The sequence below is a fragment of the Barbus barbus genome (genome assembly GCF_936440315.1).
Source record: "Barbus barbus genome assembly, chromosome: 15".
In the NCBI taxonomy this organism is placed as follows: Eukaryota; Metazoa; Chordata; class Actinopteri; order Cypriniformes; family Cyprinidae; genus Barbus; species Barbus barbus.
Window position 1 is genome coordinate 12,762,935 of NC_136743.1, and position 19,116 is coordinate 12,782,050.

The following is a 19,116-nucleotide window of genomic DNA, read 5'->3' on the forward strand; positions in this document are numbered from 1 at the left end:
ATTATGTTTTGGGTTACCGCAGTGCTAACATTCTCTACTGTCATTGTCAGAGGGTAACAATGGGCTTTACGCTGTCAATATCTTATTGTCAACACGTCAGGATATTCTTAAAGCTGAACAGCTTCTGTTGGAGACAAAGAGGACTTAACGCCATTCAAGCAATGCCTTTTGACAGCACACAAAAACCATCTATTACGGTACTACGCACTTCCACTTGGTCAGATATCATATATCGTACAAAACTATTTGGGTCCAATGATGTGCAATCAGTAAAAGTCCTTTAGAGTGATGAGTAAACAAATGTGTCGGTCAATATCTTCTTTCCCTTCACGAGAGCCAACCAAACTTCTGTACTCCCCAACATTGCACACGACACAGTGACTTTTAATGAATGTCACTGACTGCCAAAAGCACATCTCGCCACAAAAAAACAGGGTAAGGTGCCGAAAAAGTATAAAGCCAGAATGTTAATGCAACTCTCTATGGGGGGCAAAAACATCGGAAAAACAACAACCTTGAAAGAAAAAGAAAAAACAATGAAAAATAATAAATTAAGATTATGATTTAACCAAGTGACACCAAAAAATATACATAAATAAAGACGTTCAATGAAAAATAATGTGAATTTTACCATAAATTTGCTAGAAGCATCAAATCAGATGTATTCCATCCGCAAGACGCTCATTCACAAAAATAAATAAACGTGTTTAGATGTACAAAATGTACAGGACACAATACAAGGCTAAAAGCACATGACAATACAGTTATAAGAACACAGAGATAGACAGTACTCATAACATTACAACTTGATCCCCATCAACAAGGGTGGGGATGGACCACTAAGGTTTATTTACTATTGGACCCCAGCAAGATTTTTTTAGCTTTACAACCTGTTCACAACATATTCCTTATATTTCCATATCCAGTCGAAATACTGTTATCATAATTACGTAAATCTAAAATTGTACCAGAACATTCTGTTATAATTCTCATTTTATGTATTCAGGTGACACAACTTTTAAAAAATAAAAAAATTAGACTGGTTTAAATGGAGAAAACTGTTTTAGCAGTTATATACTATTTCTTTAGTTACAGCACAGCTCAAAACCAGAAACACACCTACACAACTAAAGTCACACAAGAGACTACAACATAACTCACCACGAAAAAAAGTATAGCCACACAGTAGCTACACACAAACCACTGACACTTCAGACAAACATAGCCTACTTCAGGAAATTAACCATTATTAACACTAGAAACACCAATAATGTATCTTAAAATAAAAACTCAGAAGCTAATAATCACATCAAAAATCTATCTTCTTTGTATTATTTTACAGAAATTAAGTTCTTTAGAAAAAACTTCAAGTATTGTGCCAGTGTTGCCAGTGTTCACATCAATTTAGAAGACATCATACATCCCTGACCGTCACTCTTGCATTACGGTATTGCAACAGTTTTTACTACGCAACTGTCTCATCAGTTCACACTGCCATCAGGGTTTGGAAACAATGTTTAAAAGCCTCACCCAGAAGGCATATACAGTTTTAAATTCCAGGTTTATATTGCTTTCACAATCATTTGGAAAAATGTCTTCATTGATTTAAATAGTTAAAAGATATCTGTAAGCTGCAAGGGCATTTCTCCTACTCCTGAGAGTCTTTATTAGAAAAATTCGGTTTAAGGTCTGATAATAAGCTCTTTGAAACAATTAACTATTTTCTCTACACTTTGACAGGAAAAAGTGTATTAAAAAATAAAACAATTTAGATTTTAAAAACTGTGGCCTGATCCAAAATGCTTTGACCTGCTTGAGAAGTAATTTTTATATGGACACTAAAAAAATGCCAGGTCATGTTACTAAGAAATACACATAACTTTTTACATTTTTAAAAACTTTTAAAAATATCTAATATAAAAATATAACTATGAAAACCTGTACATGGGAGGGAAGAAAGGAAATATTTCTAATAAAAGTTACAAAATGCAAGAGTGACTCACCAGTATGCCAGAAAATTGTTTTTCCTCCATGCTTTTGAAGCTCTCTTCGGTGTGGGTCCCCTTTCCGGAATGATGCCCGTCCTGGCCTGTCTCTGTGCTCTCTGGAACTCGTCTTGAGCTGCTGGGGTATGCGTCTTAGTTTCTGCAGCACACTGCTTCTCCTCAACCGTTTACTCTCTCTGCTAGTTGCAATGTTGGGCTGAGGTGGCGTCTCTGCTTTGTGCTAATTCTGCGTTAATCCAGGAACTTTTCTATGCTGTGAAAGGAACATGTGACAGGGAGAAGGAGGGAGGAAGAGGGGGAAAAAACAACTATTAGCCCCCAAATGTGTTGTTCTCTCTCTAAAACAATCATTTCATAACTGCTGATAACACTGTCCGTGTGCTGGCTGGGAGTGTGGCTGGAGTTTATGAGACTGTAAAAGTCTGATATTATAATTATTCTGAGAAGTGATGTAGAGGATGCTTATACTGTAAACCAGGATAAAAAGATTGAGTATTTTCAGCAAATATCTAAAACAAAGGGCTACAGTACAGATAGGTAAAGAACATAAGCTTCTAGAAAACAACAATGATTTACCAAATTAACCTATAGCCTAAATCATGTAACAAACTGTCTATATTCTTGATTGGTTAGACACTATGACAACTTCCCACATACAACCCTTCTGTTTTATTACAACACTGTAGCACATGAACAGCTTTCATTTTGGTTACACTTTATTTTAAAGTGTCCTTGTTACAGTGTAATTATACATTTAAGTACTGAGTAATATTAATTAACTACATGTCCTTACTATATGGGTAGGGTTAGGATTAGGGTTTGGTTTAGGTTCCTTGCATGTATGCATACTTGCTATTATAATAGTAAGAATTTTTAAAAAGGCCACCTTAAAATCAAGTGATACCTTAATTTTAGATTCTACACTAGTACTTAGGAAATGGCGAAATGTCTCAAGTTTAAGTTTCTTGTGCTTCTTCACTATACCAAATATATACGCTATACCAGGTAAGACCAAGACTCAAGCAGCAATTCACCAACTGGAGCCTCTTAAATCACAATAAATGTTGTTGTGAGCAACTCATCTTGACACCAGGCAACATAGTCAATCACTCCTCCTGAATTAAAGTGAACGCTTCTCCAGACCAACCATTTGAAATCAATACCTCAGCCTGGACGAGTGAACTTTCACTCATATTTATGGCAAGTGAACATGCACTAATATTTCAGTGGAAAATTACTGCTATGGTTCTGTTAATGGGAACATTGAACAAGGAAGAATGTATAAAATAGAATATAAATTTAACAAAAATTAATAAATAAACTGGACACAGGGAAAAGATAAAGCATGGGCAAAAGTAGGTTAAGAGACAAGTGTACTATCCCTCAGCCCCTCGACCTTCACAAAAATATGTTTTTATTTACAAAAAGCAGCAAGAGAAGACATGAGATACGCAGAGCAAACTCTCTGAACCAATGGCTTTCTTATCAGTATTGAGTTATCTATTGCATATCACATAAAACGTGCTCTTTACTGAATGAGTTGGGGGCTATCTATGGAAAAAAACTAATTAGTACTTTTGAAATTAAAGTCTCCAATGAAGGCAAGGCAACAAAAACAGTAAAAATAATAAATATTACCAATTATTTTTATTCTAAATGGTTAGTTTCTGGAATAATTGCCTAAAATTAAAAAATATATAAAAGCCATATTGGAAAAAGCATATTACTTTATTTATGAGTTCAGGTTTACAAAAGTAAATTTTTCTGCCACCCACTAATAAAAACAAACATAACCAAACAATCGCTTCCATATCGATTCCTCAATGAACCCAAAACAGAAACTAGATGTTATCTGCTATCGACATGCACAGGTCACATTAAACATTAATGTATCTTATTAAAGCAGAATGACACATATAAAGCTGTCATAAGTTCTCTGTGGCTTGTAGTGTCAAGTCTAGCGGCAACAGGAAGTTGCCATTACACCCAATTCAACACGTGGGAGCTGCCACTCAACCTGCTGCAATTCAACACTACGAAAGAGGTCATTTATATGTTCCCCGTTGGTGCAAATAATGCCCTCCACAGAGGGTGCTCTGGCGCTGAGATGATTGTCATCTTAAGTAAGGTTTTGTTGTTGTTGTTTTAAAATAACATATAATAAGATGATAATAATAAGATGTATTGGTTTTAATTTATTAAAAATTTACAAAACTGATCACTGTGGAGCATGACTTGAATAAATATTATTTCTCAATAATGTCCCTCTTATGGCTTTATAAATTATTAATATTTTCCGTAATTGCAGCATAAAATAATTCTAAGATGTAAAGCTTTTCAAGGCTTGACGCCTGGAAAGTATCTTGAACCTGCAATAGTTGCAAGGTTAATTAGTGTTTCATCCTTTGGAATGCCCCTAATATGTATGGCATCAGAAGACAATGCAGTGTTCCAGAAACCCAGCTGGATGTGGTAGGAGAAGTTGGGAAGCCACCTTGCAGACACTGCTTGAAGTGTCCAAATAAGTGTCTACATTCCAAAGCTGTGGCAGGTCATAGAGTGGCTCTCATTAGCTGTCTGTGACGGTTGTAAAAGACAGTTTCCACCTGCCAAAGAGGCTTAAACTGACACGCTGAACTCTCTTCTTTTCAGATTCATTGACATTAACCCCTGGCTAATCATACAGGCGTCTTGCCTAGCTTGGACTGACTAGCCAATGAGAACGCAAGTCTAAAAACCTGTTATGTAGAGGTACAAACTGCACCATAATTCATCAGTCATAATTTTGAATAAAAGTACAGTCCCATTATTGGACCAGACCAAAATATATTAAACTACTTTCATGGCAATCACAATTTAAAAAATAAAACAAGTATTTAACAGCGAATGTCATCTGACACACCAAACAACAAGCAACATTTCCAATTCCCAAGTAAATAAAAAACATCTTTCACTAGAGTCTATTTAAAGGTTTAGGCTTATGTTTCTCTTTTTGGTCTTGATTACTGAGCATCTTTAATAGCATGATAAAAATATACTCCACCTCCTCAACTCCACCCAACAAAGATAACACAAAGCAGGTCCTTGGTAAATATGATCAAAGAAGGCTGTGAAAATTAATTTGCATTGTTAATCCTTTTAATATTTTATTTTAAAAATTCACAAAAGTCTAACCTTTCATTGGATAATAAAAATGTAAAATGGGGGGAAATATCATTATGAAATAAATGTTTTTCTCAAACACAATTATTGGCATCCCTAGTAAAATATGTCTGAAGTAAATTCCCATTCATATTCACAATTTTGAGCACTCCAGGGTGATTATGAACATGAAATTATCCAGCCATGGCTTCCTGTTTCACAGAAATATAAATAGGAGGGAAACAAAGCCCAAATTCCCTTAATCATCCATCACAATGAGAAAAACCAAAGAATATATTTCTGATGTGCAGCAAAAGATAATTGAGCTTCACAAATTAATGAAGTGGCTTTAAGAAAAGAGCTAGAGCAGTGAAAATTCCCATTTCCACCATCAGGGCAATAATTAAGAATTTCCAATCAACATAAAATGTTACGAAACTGCCTGGAAGAGGGTGTGTGTCTATATCGTCCTAATGCACAGTGAGAAGGAGAATTTGAGTGGCTAAAGACTCTCCAAGGACACCAGCTGGAGAATTGCAGAAAATAGTTGAGTCTCGGAGTCAAAAAATTGTCAAACAGCACCTACATCACCACATGTTGTTTGGGAGTGTTTCAAGAAAAATTCTCCTAGCTCATCCAAAAACAAACTCCAGCATATTCAGTTATCAGACACGACTGGAACTTCAAATGGGACTGGCTTCTATGGTCAGATGAAACAAAAAAAAAATAGATTTTTAGCAGCAAACACTCAAGATGGGTTTGGTGAACACAGGAATAAAAAGTACCCCATGTGTACAATGAAATATACTGCTGTATTTTTGATGTTGTGGGCCTATATTTCTGCTGGAGGTTCTGGACATCTTGTTTAGACACATGGCATCATGGATTCTATCAAATACAAACAGACAAAAATCAATAAGTGACCGACTCTTAGAAATCTTACAATGGGCCATGTTTGGATCTTCCAACCGTACAATAATCCAAACACAAACCTCAAAAACAACACAAAAATGGGTCACTGAGCACAAAACCAAGTTTCTGCTATGGCCATTCCAGTCCTCTGACCTGAACCCTAAAGAAAATGAATGAGGTGAACTGATGAGAAGCACCATCATGGAGCTGTGAATCTAAAGGGTCTGGAGTGATTCTGGATGAAGGAATGGTCTCTGATCTCTTGTCAGGTGTTCTCTAACCTCATCAGGCATTATAGGAGAAAATTTAGAGCTATAAACTGGCAGATGGAGGTTTCAAAAAGTATGGAATAAAAGGGTGCCGTTAATTGTGGCCAACGTGTATTAGAGAAAAACATTTATTTCAAAATGATATTTACCCCCATTTTAAATTCTTATCCAATGAAAGGTTTGATTTTTTGGAATTTTTTAAATAAAAGATCAAAAGGATTAACAATGTAGTTTCATTTTCACAGCCTTCTTTGATCATATTTACCAAGGGTGCCAATATTTTTGGCCCTGACTGTATACTCTGTTAAAGTATTCTATAATTCATCCAGTAGATGACACTAAGTAGCATTTGGTCATATCTTATCATTAAGTACCATTGCCGGAACTTACTACAAAAAACTGATAGCAATACAGTAGATGATTAATAGTTAGAGGGAAATTTGTCTATAGGATATAACCAGTTCCTAAAACAAACAAAAAGAAAGGTTACTGGTTTTCAATTGTTCTTCATAGGTATTTTCTGTATTTTTTTTGCTCGGCCATGAAACAGATTCTATCTGCAAGTGTTATCTTCAGAGAATTTAAAACACACAAGTTACTCTCTATCTAAATTCATTAAGATAACAAACTTTGCGCAATTTGCTGGAAAATGTTCAACTCTTGAGTTAAAGCCATCAATCAAAAATACTCAGCCCTGCAAATATTGTACATCTTATAATATGGTATAACTGGACATAAGCAACAACATGGATAGATTAAAAATATCTATGGGTAAAATTACTACATTGGTACGTTTACTGATTTGTGGTGTTTTTCTGAGGAAAAAAACTGTCAAAAGTTCTCATTTACTTTTTACAATCTCACCAATTGCTTCTAACCCCACATCTCTGCAGTTTGTCCAGTTTCATGTCTTCATCAGTTTGTTATTACTACTGAAAATGGACATGATAGAATTAACGGGAATTTATCAGGCTTTATGCACATATTTGGGTTACATGGAAAACAATGTTTGGGCTACATGGAAAAATTCTTGGTTCGTAACATTAGGAAGTTCAAGCATGACAGCACACCAAAAAAAAAAAAAACAATGGCATTCCCAATTTTCACTCAACCAGCACAGAAATATTGTTCATACAACCACTTAATCCCATTTACTTTACACTGTGGACAAATGGTGGACAGCCTGTCTGGCCAGGAAATTCAACGTTTTGATTTTCGGAAACTGTTTGATGAAGGTGGTCATGCATGGGTGCACTAATTGTGAAAAATAAAAACTACCTTCCCAGGCTACATAAACATTTATAGGAGCTGTGCTCATTTTTAAATAGCTTAAAACAAGTAATCTGAAAAGAATTTATCACAAACCGCTGCATCCTGGTATTCAATACTGCACACTGTAATAACAACTTTGCATAGATGTATGGCGAAGTCTTCTGGCCATAACATTTAATAGATCTTTGCGGGGAGGGACACTTTCATTGATTTCTCACAGACTTTTAACCTCTAAACTGCACATTGGAAATATAAATAATAATAATAAATAAATTTTTAATTATCGACATAGCGAAAGGTTAAACAAATAAAAAGCAAATAAACTAAAAGCCCATTAAAGTACACTTTTCCAGCTTGTGACATAGAATGTCAACACAGGACACTTTTCTTTATGTATTGGAGCTAAACCACACCATGTATGGTAGAGAGATTTTGCTTTGACAGTGTGGTTACTTAACGCATAATTTGACACACCTCTATGGGCTCCTCTGCTTTATTATAAATGATCCTGACATGTTTGCGCACAGATTGGGCCCACATGTGGCTGTGTGATTATCCTACATCTTCTCATCTCTACAATGGTAAAAATAATCTCAGCATGCCCAACATGCATTTAAACATGATGGATAGGCACAGGCAAAGCATGCTACAACAATTACATCACCCGTGAACCTCATTTCCACTGGGGCCTGTGCACAACTGTTAGAGGAGGGTCTTTTATTTGTTTACATACAGCCTCTTCCTGAATTTGTTTTTTGGGAAATTGAAAAGGCAGCATAAATGTTTTTTTAGACCCTAATGGCAGAATGAAGCAACTACATATTGATCAAATTGTCAAATTCTTCGATCACCACTATATTTAAAAACAAGGAGAAGAATAAAGTTTCTTGTTTTACACACCAGCAGATCTTGAAGTATTACATTTGTGCTTGAAATAGCAAAACTTGCCAGAATGACAAAATTAACAATAAAAAGAAAACTGAACATGTTGAAATAACATAAACCACATGAATAATTATTAGGCACTTTGATATTCTGATGATTTTTTTTAAAATAAGATAAATTCTTCAAACAGTGGAACAAGAGGATGTGGTGCTGGTCCTTCAAGAGTCACTCTCAACTTATCTGTCCATAAAGCCTATGTTATATATATTACAATTCTTCAGCATATTATTCTTATTAAGTAAGGGTCATTTTTTAGGATTTTTTACCCAAGAAAGTCTCTGAGAACCTGACACCTTGTAATTCTGGAGACTCCAGTAAGGTTGCAGTTCTGGAAAATGGTGGCGATGGAGACTAAATGTTTCCTGATGGGTTTTACACCAAATTCTTCACATTAATTCTTAATACTTTTGCAGTTAACGTGTATTTTCTTCTCCACCTGTTTTTCTGATCCCGCTGTCCACTGGTCATGTCTTAATTTTGCAATTTCTGTATTGCATTAGTTTTCAATATTTCTCAAGGGGATTTAATAATTTTTGACTTTTCAGAGTTAAACCTCTTTTTTGGCGCATTTTATCTGTAAAAGAAAACATGCCTAATAATTCTGCACACCTGAATATAATGAGTTTTCACTTCATGGTCAATTATATATCACTAAATGATTAAATACAAAATTAGTAGTACTTAAGACTGATGTGGTTTGGAATTGGTGAAATGTGCTTGGAAAAAAATATACAGTATCATCAGAATATCAACATGCCTAATAATTATGCACGTGGTGTAACTAAATATCTGCATCATTCTGAAAAGCACTGGAAAGCATATTCAGGTTAAATACAGTAGGGTACTATGAATGCTAAGTAGCCTATTAAACTCAAACTAAGAGAGATGTTCTAGTTTTATGACATCAAAACCATCTTGTAAGATTATAGTACTAGTATTTCTCATTTGTAAGTCACTTTTAATAAATGAAAATCTTACAGGACACTTGTAAACCAAAAGTTGCGTAACAACTTCCTGTGACAATATATAAGGCATGCATTGATTCTTGTGTTTGTACACAAAAAAAATATCACTTTCAAAATGTTGTGCTGAATGTATCACTTACTGTAGGTTACTGTAATTTCTTCAGATTAATCTAATGTTATTTAAAAAGACAGTGTATACATTCATCCCTGAAACAATGAGTGTCTGAGCCTAAAGTAGTAAGAGTCGACGAGTGCTAGCTGACTAGACACTGTAACTCCTGATAAAACAATTTAAAGGCGTGATAAAACTGCTAACATTTCATTCAAACTGAAACTGAAAATAAGCAAGGGGCACAACTTTAAACCACTGGAACAATTCTAACCGCATGCGTGTCATGGAGAAATTCTACAGGTTCAACAGGTTCTCTATACCAATGTTATCATATGAGAAGTCTAATAAACAGATAACATTAAAGGGTGTAATTATTCTACAGCTTGTAGGGTGCAAAATGCATAAACAGCATCACTGCTGACACTTCACCCATCCTGTTATTAATAGGCTACTGTTCTGAGCTGAAACGAATAATAAGCGATAGTAAACAGATCCACAGCTATCGGAGCTATTAAACAGTTAAACAGCTGTTAACTGTTAAAACAGTCAAACAACTGATTATCTGTAACTCTTTAAATCTACCAATTTCTTGCTAGTGGTATGAAATAAAATACGGAAGAATCATTCGGTTGTACAGGCTAACGTTACCTCGTGTAGTATTTTTTGGTCTTACCATCGCTGGCTCCTTGGTGTTATACAGAAGATAGCACTGTCTGTGGATCTGTTGCAAATGGTCTGAGAGGAGTAACGGCGTCTGGAGAGTTTTGAACACGACCTCATTAAACTGATGGACATTTCTTTATTAAACCCCTCCAATATTTCAAGCACACCCTGTTCACATGTGGCCCCGCCCCTCGACCAAAGACCCCCACCACACAAACACGTGAATATAGTTTTAAGATAGTTTAAAGGCTTTTCATAAGTGACGCAAGGATAATGTAGCCTAGTTACAAAGCAGTGTTCTAGCGTACTGAGTCTTACCTGAAAACAGAGCATAAATGCACAGACATAAAAATAGGCTACCTCTTAAATAATTTCAACCAACGTATGATAGACGGAATAAAAATAAATTATATCACCAATTTCGGTCACCTTAACAGAGGATCTGACTGAGATCAAGATAACTAGCCAAACTAATCATTTACCGGTAGTATTGAGCACGTGTGTTGCTGCGGTTGATAGACGGATGTTCCCTGTAAACAATAGACTTGTGATTGTCATTGAGTAACGGATGTACCCCAAATAAACCTCGGGGAGTTTTATTAGACTGGTACTTCTAATACCTCAGCTATTTTTTTGGCTTCTGAATGCTTTCAAATATGACAAATGTAAAAAAAAAAAAAAACGGGGCGTGCTGCCAACCTTAAACATAATGCCATGTCGCATAGCAACCTCGCAGCCAACACAACAACTTATGTAAGCATGGAATGAATATCATGGGTGAAATAATGACATGTAGCGACGGACACGTAGTCTTTACCTTTTTATTCCCTAAATGATGCTGGAAGACGATATAAGGAGGATACACACGCTTCCCCATTCAAGCGCCGTTGCGCAGTGTAGCGGTGGGTTTAACAAATGCTAGCCATACAACATACAAGATTACTGAGTGATACAGCTGTAACATACAAGGTGTTTCATTGCTCCCTCTAGTTTACCACTCGAATGAGGAAATGGCCTAAAAACACAATTAATGCAGAGTCGTCTAAATGACTCCGCGTTTAATACAGGTAGTTATGACTTAAATAAGCCTTAACCTAAATTATCTTGATAGGTACACACCAGTGTGTGCATGACAGCTTTAACCTTGCACAAACTTTTAGAATAGCTTAACCTTTGTAGTCATTGGTCCTCCACTAATGTAAACAGCTCATAAAATCTCTTCATAGAAATAGGAATCTGCTTGTTAGCGTCAACGGAATGAATGTTGAGAGACCAATATGTTGCATTTTCTGTCGCCAACATTGTTTCATAATCATTAGATAGTTCAGTAGTAATCTTAACATTTATAGTATGTTTGGGAAAATTGGGAGCAATAGGCTATAGTTTATGTAAAGTTATTTAAATTAATTCTTACTATAGCCTAAAGTTAGATGAATATGTTTTATCTTGCTCACCAGTACCTCTGAACATTTGCAGCATATTTGTTACAGTAGTGTGTGCTCAACTAGTCCTTCGCGTGGCATTGCATCAGCAGGAGTAATATCAGAGACAAAGTGAAGGAAAGACTGCCATCTCGTGGTAGAACTTGATACCTTCAGATAAACTTTAGCAAGTGACTAATTAAACACAATAGGGTAATTATTTGTCAAATCAAACAAACTTCCCCGGCTCATTATTTTATTTATATATATATATATTTGTTTTAACACAAATATTTTTTGTTAATATTTTTTAACACACAAAAAGTGTCGAAAGCCAAAATATTAAATGTCATGGATATATATTTAGTGAGTGATCCATTGTTTTATGGGGGTTAACATCCTTTAAATCAAAGTATGTTAAGATATCTTTAATACTTCTTGAGTTACAGGCATGCAAACTTTTGGGAACTGTGCATGACTGCTAAAGTCAACACATTTTACTAATACACCTACCACTCACTGTATTAATAACATATTGATGCTGCCATCTTTCTAAAGTAAATTTTTATCCACCTGTAATTTGGCTCCAAATCAAAATAATAATTGTAACCCCCAATTAATTGGGCACTAACTATACATTCATAAAAATAACATATTTAGGCGTTCTTCTTCATTCGTGTTTTTCTTTCACCAGAAAAAAATATTAACCTTTTTTTTTTTTTTTTTTTTTTAGCAGAGGGCCTATTGGGTTGAGTTGACACAGAATGACCTGTATGACATTGTAATGTGTTCTAATTGCTTGAAATGTCTTTTGACATTGTGTTTCAATATGTATTTGAATATGTAAAGTAATTATTCTTAATTCGAGATGTAACTGAACAAAGCAAGGTGTTTTGATGTAGTGTGACTTCCTGTCAGCAGAGGGAGACTGCACTAAGCTTTTGCTGTAGATTTTTTTTTCTCTTTATTGAGTCTCTTACAATTTTACAAAAATAGCCAGGTAGTATATAAAGGCAGTTTTAAGGAAAGAGGCCAGAAAAAAAGACACAAAATAACACTTAAATAAATTAAATCAACAAATAAATATGTAATAATAATTAAAAAAAACTTTACATCAATACATTTAACAGCATTCTTGAATAGTTTTTAGGTATTGCTGAACTTCTGGCTTTTGTAGTAGATATGGACAATTTGTTTTATCATAAGCTGACACACGTGCCTCTTGTAAAAATTGGTTATTTCAGTTACATATTTTTTTTTATAATAAAAGTCAGGTCAGTCTAAATAACCTGATAATCTTCCATTGGTTTGACCATATGACATTATGTGACTTAACTGCCTATTTCCAGACAGGAGAGGGCGATATACAGCAGCTTTTCAAGAATAGTAGCAGTAACATAATGCATTATGAAGGGAATATTTGTGTTCTGAACAGCTTAAGTTATTTTCACAACGTTTGTGATGATTATTATTGTTGTCAATGATGGTGATGTTAGATAAGTTAATACTTGGTTTTAGATAGAGTTTAGAGTTTTGGTATAGCCTATCAGTAAGAAAGGTGGCTTAGTTACATTGTAGACTGTATTTTTAAATGGACAAATATAAATATATGAAGAGTACAGACCGTTTGATCTGATATTTTTAACATTTCTATTATCAATTTACATGAAGCTTTACTTATTTTACCCAGTAGTTTGTGGAGTAAAAATGATTTGTGCTATATGTTCTTTGCGTAGATATAGTTCCAGGTTTTAATACCCTTCCGGTGGTAACTCACCATATTTAAAATAAGAAGAATAAGGATATGCGACAAAAGGCTGAGTACAAAAAGGACAATGCGTTTAATTCATCTGAAAATCCAAAAAAAATAAAAAATACTCCCTTATTTAATACAAATGTATAAATCGAGAATATTCACAAAAGTGTGGGTCCTGCCCCGTTTTTATACATCTGAGAAAGTAGCTACTACATAATTTACCTTCTAAATGAACAAGAATCTCCTTCTATTAAATACTGTCATAATTTAAATCAAATGACATTTACTGCTATTCACATATAACTGCTGTCCCAAAATAGGAATTGTCTTAACAATATAAAATCCTCTCGTCGTTTAAAATACATATAGTCTCTTCTTTTTTTCTTTTTTTTTACATGTGCCTTTTCATGTGCAGAGCCAGATGATCTGAGCGGGAGAAAGCTCTCTCGCAAAGGTGGCACTGAAACGGCCTGTGTCCGGTGTGTTTCCTGTAGTGACGGGTCAACTCGTCTGACCTGGCGAACTTCCAGCCACAGCCTTCCCAGCTGCAGTGGTAGGGCTTCTCGCCTGTCAACAGAACAGAGTAAAACATTTACTATTGTGTACAAACTTTGGTTAAACATTTTATAGTGAGAAATTAAGTTAAAACAACATGTAGCCTAAAACTCCGCAACATACCTGTGTGTGTCCGCATGTGCGCTTTCAAATGGGAGCTTTTTGTGTACGTTTTCCCACATCCGGAGAATTCACAGCTGTGCGTCGCTGTCCGCTTTCGTGCCCATGACCGACGCCCTCGTTTTGGCTTGCTGTCTTCTGGGTTTAAAAATCCCAGGAGGGGTGAGGATGGTGGAGTCAGCATCACACCTGCCATGGCCGGGTGATTTGCCCGCAATGGTTCGCTAAACATGCTATAATGTCCGTGATACTGTTGATGCTGGGCGTACTGAGGTGGAAAAGACGCGCCGTTTATGAACTGCTGTTGATGTGCAATGTCAATATGATGGTGAGAGTTCATCTCTGTTAGGATGCAGTCTTTCCTCCCTAAAATGTCCCGAGGCACATCTTGTTGCACGTGATGCCCATAAGCCTGGTGCTGCTGCTGTCCATAATAATGGCCCACGTAATCGTTTACCATCATGCAGGATTGCTCGTGGTTTTCACTTTTTATTTTGTATCCCACGTTATTAGAATTGGACACATGTGCCTGGTTTCGAGAGTTCATAGCCCTTAGTTCAGTGTACTCCAGCCTGTCTAAATGTCCTTTCAAATTATATTCATGCGAGTCGCCGTGATAATTCAAGTCCGGAGTAAACAACTCGGCTACCAGACTGTGACCGGGACGCGCGTTGAAGGTGTTGCCACAATACGCGTTCGGCGTCGGGTGACATCCATCGCTGTCATACACGGTGCTGCAACTTTCTGGGGACTCCGGTAGAGAATAGGCGGGCGGCTGTTGCGCTGAGTTGTCGTTGTCAGACGTAACAGAGTTGGACAGAATGAACTCCAGATCCAAAAACTTGGAAAGATCATCCTCGTCTTTGGCCAAAGTTGGAGATTCAACAATGCTGAACTCCACCTCGATGAGGGGTCTCACGTCTCCAACTGTCGCGCTAGATTTAGTTGGGTCAACTTTCCAGTCCTGAAGAAAAAATAATAATTCGGTTAAGACTTTCTTCAGATAATAAAGTCACAGTCATTTTTTTTGCTGATGTACAGTGCGATAACAATTCTAACGAAAGCACTATAGCGATCTACTGTTTCTTCTTCATACGAACACGATTTATATTTGTTAAGCTCTACTTACCAATAACAGAAACGTATAAAAACGTATATAACCTATACTATTCCCTCATAATTCAAAAGCTGCATATTAGCCTACAATTTAAATAGCCTATACCTTAAATTTAAATGAAAAGCTGAACTCACCCGAACAATTGCAGACTGCTTTTCGTCTAACATCTGGTTGCTTGCAAAAGTATTTATCGAAGGCAACATCGCATCTGCAAGAGCCATGTTGCAAATGTTAGGGAACTCAGTAGCTGTTCACTCTCATTCAGTCCGAGATAGACAACGCGTCTCTAATTCCTTTGACTGGCTGATTACCTGTCCCATTATAAGGAGGGTCTGAATGTCGCGGGGCGTGCTCTCGTGACGTTGCTCAGGTTGTAGCCTATCAGGTTTACTCTGACTATACCCTTAACAACATGTAAATATTGTCAAAGCACAATTTATAATTTGACCTTTACTTAATTAATTAATGATAATTCAGTTCACATCATAGTCATAGGCTATGATTCAACGACAAACACTTTCACATCCAAATAATTTAACTAATGCAAATAATACTATAGCCTATCGGATTTGTGATTTATTGGATTTCCCCCCCAAGCTTCTTTCAGTTTCTGAATTCTGAGTGTTATCTGAGTTCTGAAGGGGGCGCCACAACCCCCCTGCTCGATGGGACTTGTTTATTGGAGGGCCGTTTAAACAATATTGGTAATATATATATATATTAAAAAGTGTTGAAAATAATCCGTATAAATTATTTATAGGGTCTATATTAAAGGTGCGTGGTAAATAATGCAAAACAAAACAAGATAAAAATAAAAGCCACATGCTAAATTAAAAATAAAACAATTTATATAACATGGAACCAAAAGTTTCGATAAACCAGCTACATTGTTGCGAGTTTCACCGCTTCATTCGTATTTAAATGGACCTGATCTCATCTGTCTGATATAGGTATTAATTTCTCCAGAATGAACTCCTGCTTAATTAGCATTTGAACAACCAGCAGTAAAATCTCGGAGCCATCGAAACAACATGATAATCCCTATGTTCAACAATGCAGGTACATGGTAGTTAATGATCTCTGAGTCAATAGACCTCGTCTTTCAGTTGATTAAAATGCAAATTAATGGCCTAATGCTCTCGGGCTTATGTTTAGAGAGAAGGTGGGCAGCTTTAACCAAAAACTCTATTCCACCCGATGCCAGGGACGAGGCATTTTAACATCCCTGGCCCTGACACAAATAAACTGTAGATAAAACGAAAAATAGTATTTAAAATTTAAATATTTCAAAGCCATAAGATAACTATTTGCAGAGAAATAAGGAAACGTGTTGCGCGTGCTGTTTCTCCTGTTCTGCGCGCGCAAACCAGCAGCATTTGTACAATCTGATTCTGTCGGTTTATATAGTCCAGTTATTTTTACCCTTACTACGTAATTCAGAGTCCGGTAAAATCGCATTGTCTAGAGAGAAGTGGAAATGGAAATGGATAGAATTTCCTGAAATACAAATGGTGTCCTTTTCCCCAGCGCAAGCAAAGTACAAGTGTATTTATTTTAATTGTAAAAAATTACAACTGAGACAGCAACAGACGTGCGAAATGCCCAAGATACCGAACTGCTGTCTCCACTTCAGTGCAGAATAGAGTATATGCATAATGCAAATATTTATAATGTTTAATATTTTATCATAGCCTGTTACATATGTTTTAAAGCATTAGAGTTGGTGTATTATTATTATTATTATTATGCACATCAAGTTTATTTGAGCGCTGTATATGATACCATTAAATTTTCAAATTTTGCCTATATATTTTGCCTATGTTTATGGATGGATTTTCCTATATACATTTTATATTTGACTTTGTCCTTGTGTATGAAAGGAACTGGAGTTTTTTCCCCCTTTGTTGTTCTCTAAACACAATTAAGGAGATTGCAGATTGGCAGACAGGACACCATCTTCCCGGAGACATTCTGCTGTATTTACATGATGCTTAATTTGGCCTGAGAAATTGTTTCAATATCCAGTTTAAGCTACATGACCATTATGGATAAAAGTGCACTTTTTAAACAGAATAACAGATGGGCCTATATGCCAAATATTTTATAAAAGGAATAAAGTACTGAGGCACCAGGTACAGGGAACTAAATAAATATTCTGATAATTTTTTTTTTCATACAATCTGCCAATCTTTCACCACAACACTGACAAAGGCATTTTTATTTGAGTGACTTTAATGTATTTCCTGTATAGGAAACAATATTGTAAAAGAAAATAATGCTTGTGTTTCCTCCCTAAAATGCCCCTGGCTATATGAGTTGTGTTTACATGAACTTATTTAGAATTTCCTTCTTGTTTTTTATAGCATTTCCCTGATAACATAATACACAAAATGACACTGTATATGTCATTTTCAAATATACTGCTTTAAGAGACTGCACCACATTTTATTTTAATTAAACTTTAGTTTAATTACTAAACAGTAAACAGAACCCGTGTAGCAGGATAGAACAATCTTCAGCTACACACACACACAGAGAGATTGGCTTTTGATGATATATTTAACAAACATACTCATTAGTCATAATGAACTGAAGCTGTATGAGCAACACTTTTATTTATTTTCTAAATAAAAACATTTCATAATGTTTGTGTAAAACAAACCATGCTTTTTAACAGATAGAGCAGAAGATTAGTGAGTATTTAGTCTAAGGCATGCAAAGCTTTTCTGTTGGATTTTTAGGGAGATCAGATAAAGAAAATGTTGATTTTATGAAGGAACACAATCCCCTGAGTCTCCATCCTCACACACTTATGGATTGTGAATGATGCGTGATCTTTGTCAAGTATATATGTGCATGATGGCAAATGTTTAAACTTTCCTGTTTACATCCACATCTATGCCCATGTACAGTATAATGGCATCAGCGTATTTTTGATGTTTTTTTGCATTGATGCTCATCTTCAGTTAACATAACATGACTTTGCTTGCACTGATACGTGTAAATGAGACTGGAGTCATTTCTGCACTTTCTCATGGATGGACGATCAAACACTGACCCAACAGATTCCAACCTGAATTCATGCATTCAGATCTATTTATCACTTCTGTATTAAAGACAAACAGGCAAGTTGTAGCAGCACTGCTTAAGACATGTTGAGAGGAAGTGCCCTTCAGGGTACACAGGTCCCTTCATCACATGTAAAAAAAATCACTTGTTATACCTCTCCATTTCACTGTTCTGACTAATGGCTGAGTCAATCACTGCACACCCACAATCAACTGTTTCCATCAAAAAAGAAAAGAATCAAGCTACTATAACTTCCACATTGAATTCACATATAAACCTGTGTAAATATTACATTAATGTGTGATTTTATGGCATATCATTACATAACAAATAAATATATATATTTTTAAAAACCTTCCAAATAAAAAAAATATTTTAAATAGAAGATCTGCTCCTTTCCCTTTCATTGTTCTGTGGTGTCTAAGTGCGGCTAATTACCTATCGCTCAGCGACTCGACCACCTAGACATATTTGTGTGGACACAGGAGCAAATATTTGTGTCCACTGCACCGACCACCATCAGAGTCGTCCACTCGATCTTCCTGTGCTTGTCTAGCACACAAGAATGACAAAAGAACAAGTCCTTTCACTTCCACTGGACCATGATAAAGACCTGAGACCCATTGCAGGGTCTCAGACAAGACAAGGTACAGGTGAGGACAAAACCTTTGTCGACTCAAAGGTGGTCTGAATGCCCATGAGGCCAATGTAATCCCACACAGCAGATGAACTAAGAAAAAATTTCAGCTTTCACTGAGCTTGAGCTGCTACACTGGTGTATAGAGGTAAACTC

At 35.9% G+C, this 19,116-nt stretch overlaps 2 protein-coding genes across 4 annotated transcripts in view; both read right to left on the reverse strand.

Annotated features, from left to right (window-relative positions):
* LOC306881175 (sodium- and chloride-dependent glycine transporter 1-like) overlaps positions 1 to 10,482 on the reverse strand; it is a 62,831-nt gene extending 52,349 nt beyond the window's left edge. The window contains exons 1-2 of one of the 3 annotated variants that reach the window (XM_079435109.1): positions 10,296 to 10,482; positions 2,004 to 2,259 (exon numbers count right to left, since the gene is read on the reverse strand). In XM_079435109.1, the coding sequence (XP_079291235.1) occupies positions 2,004 to 2,033 (30 nt within the window). In that variant the 5' untranslated portion in view covers positions 2,034 to 2,259; positions 10,296 to 10,482. Of the gene's footprint in view, positions 1 to 2,003; positions 2,260 to 5,733; positions 6,036 to 10,270 lie in introns of those variants that run through there. The other 2 variants (XM_079435110.1, XM_079435111.1) reach the window with 2 other exon arrangements.
* A 2,167-nt stretch (positions 10,483 to 12,649) lies between these two features.
* LOC306881511 (uncharacterized protein) lies at positions 12,650 to 15,549 on the reverse strand. The gene is made up of 3 exons (XM_079435656.1): positions 15,389 to 15,549; positions 14,141 to 15,101; positions 12,650 to 14,029 (listed from the first exon to the last, which is right to left on the reverse strand). Exons 1-3 carry the CDS (start codon positions 15,473 to 15,475, stop codon positions 13,854 to 13,856), a joined length of 1,224 nt encoding a protein of 407 aa, XP_079291782.1. The 5' UTR covers positions 15,476 to 15,549; the 3' UTR covers positions 12,650 to 13,853.
* Positions 15,550 to 19,116: the final 3,567 nt, after the last annotated feature.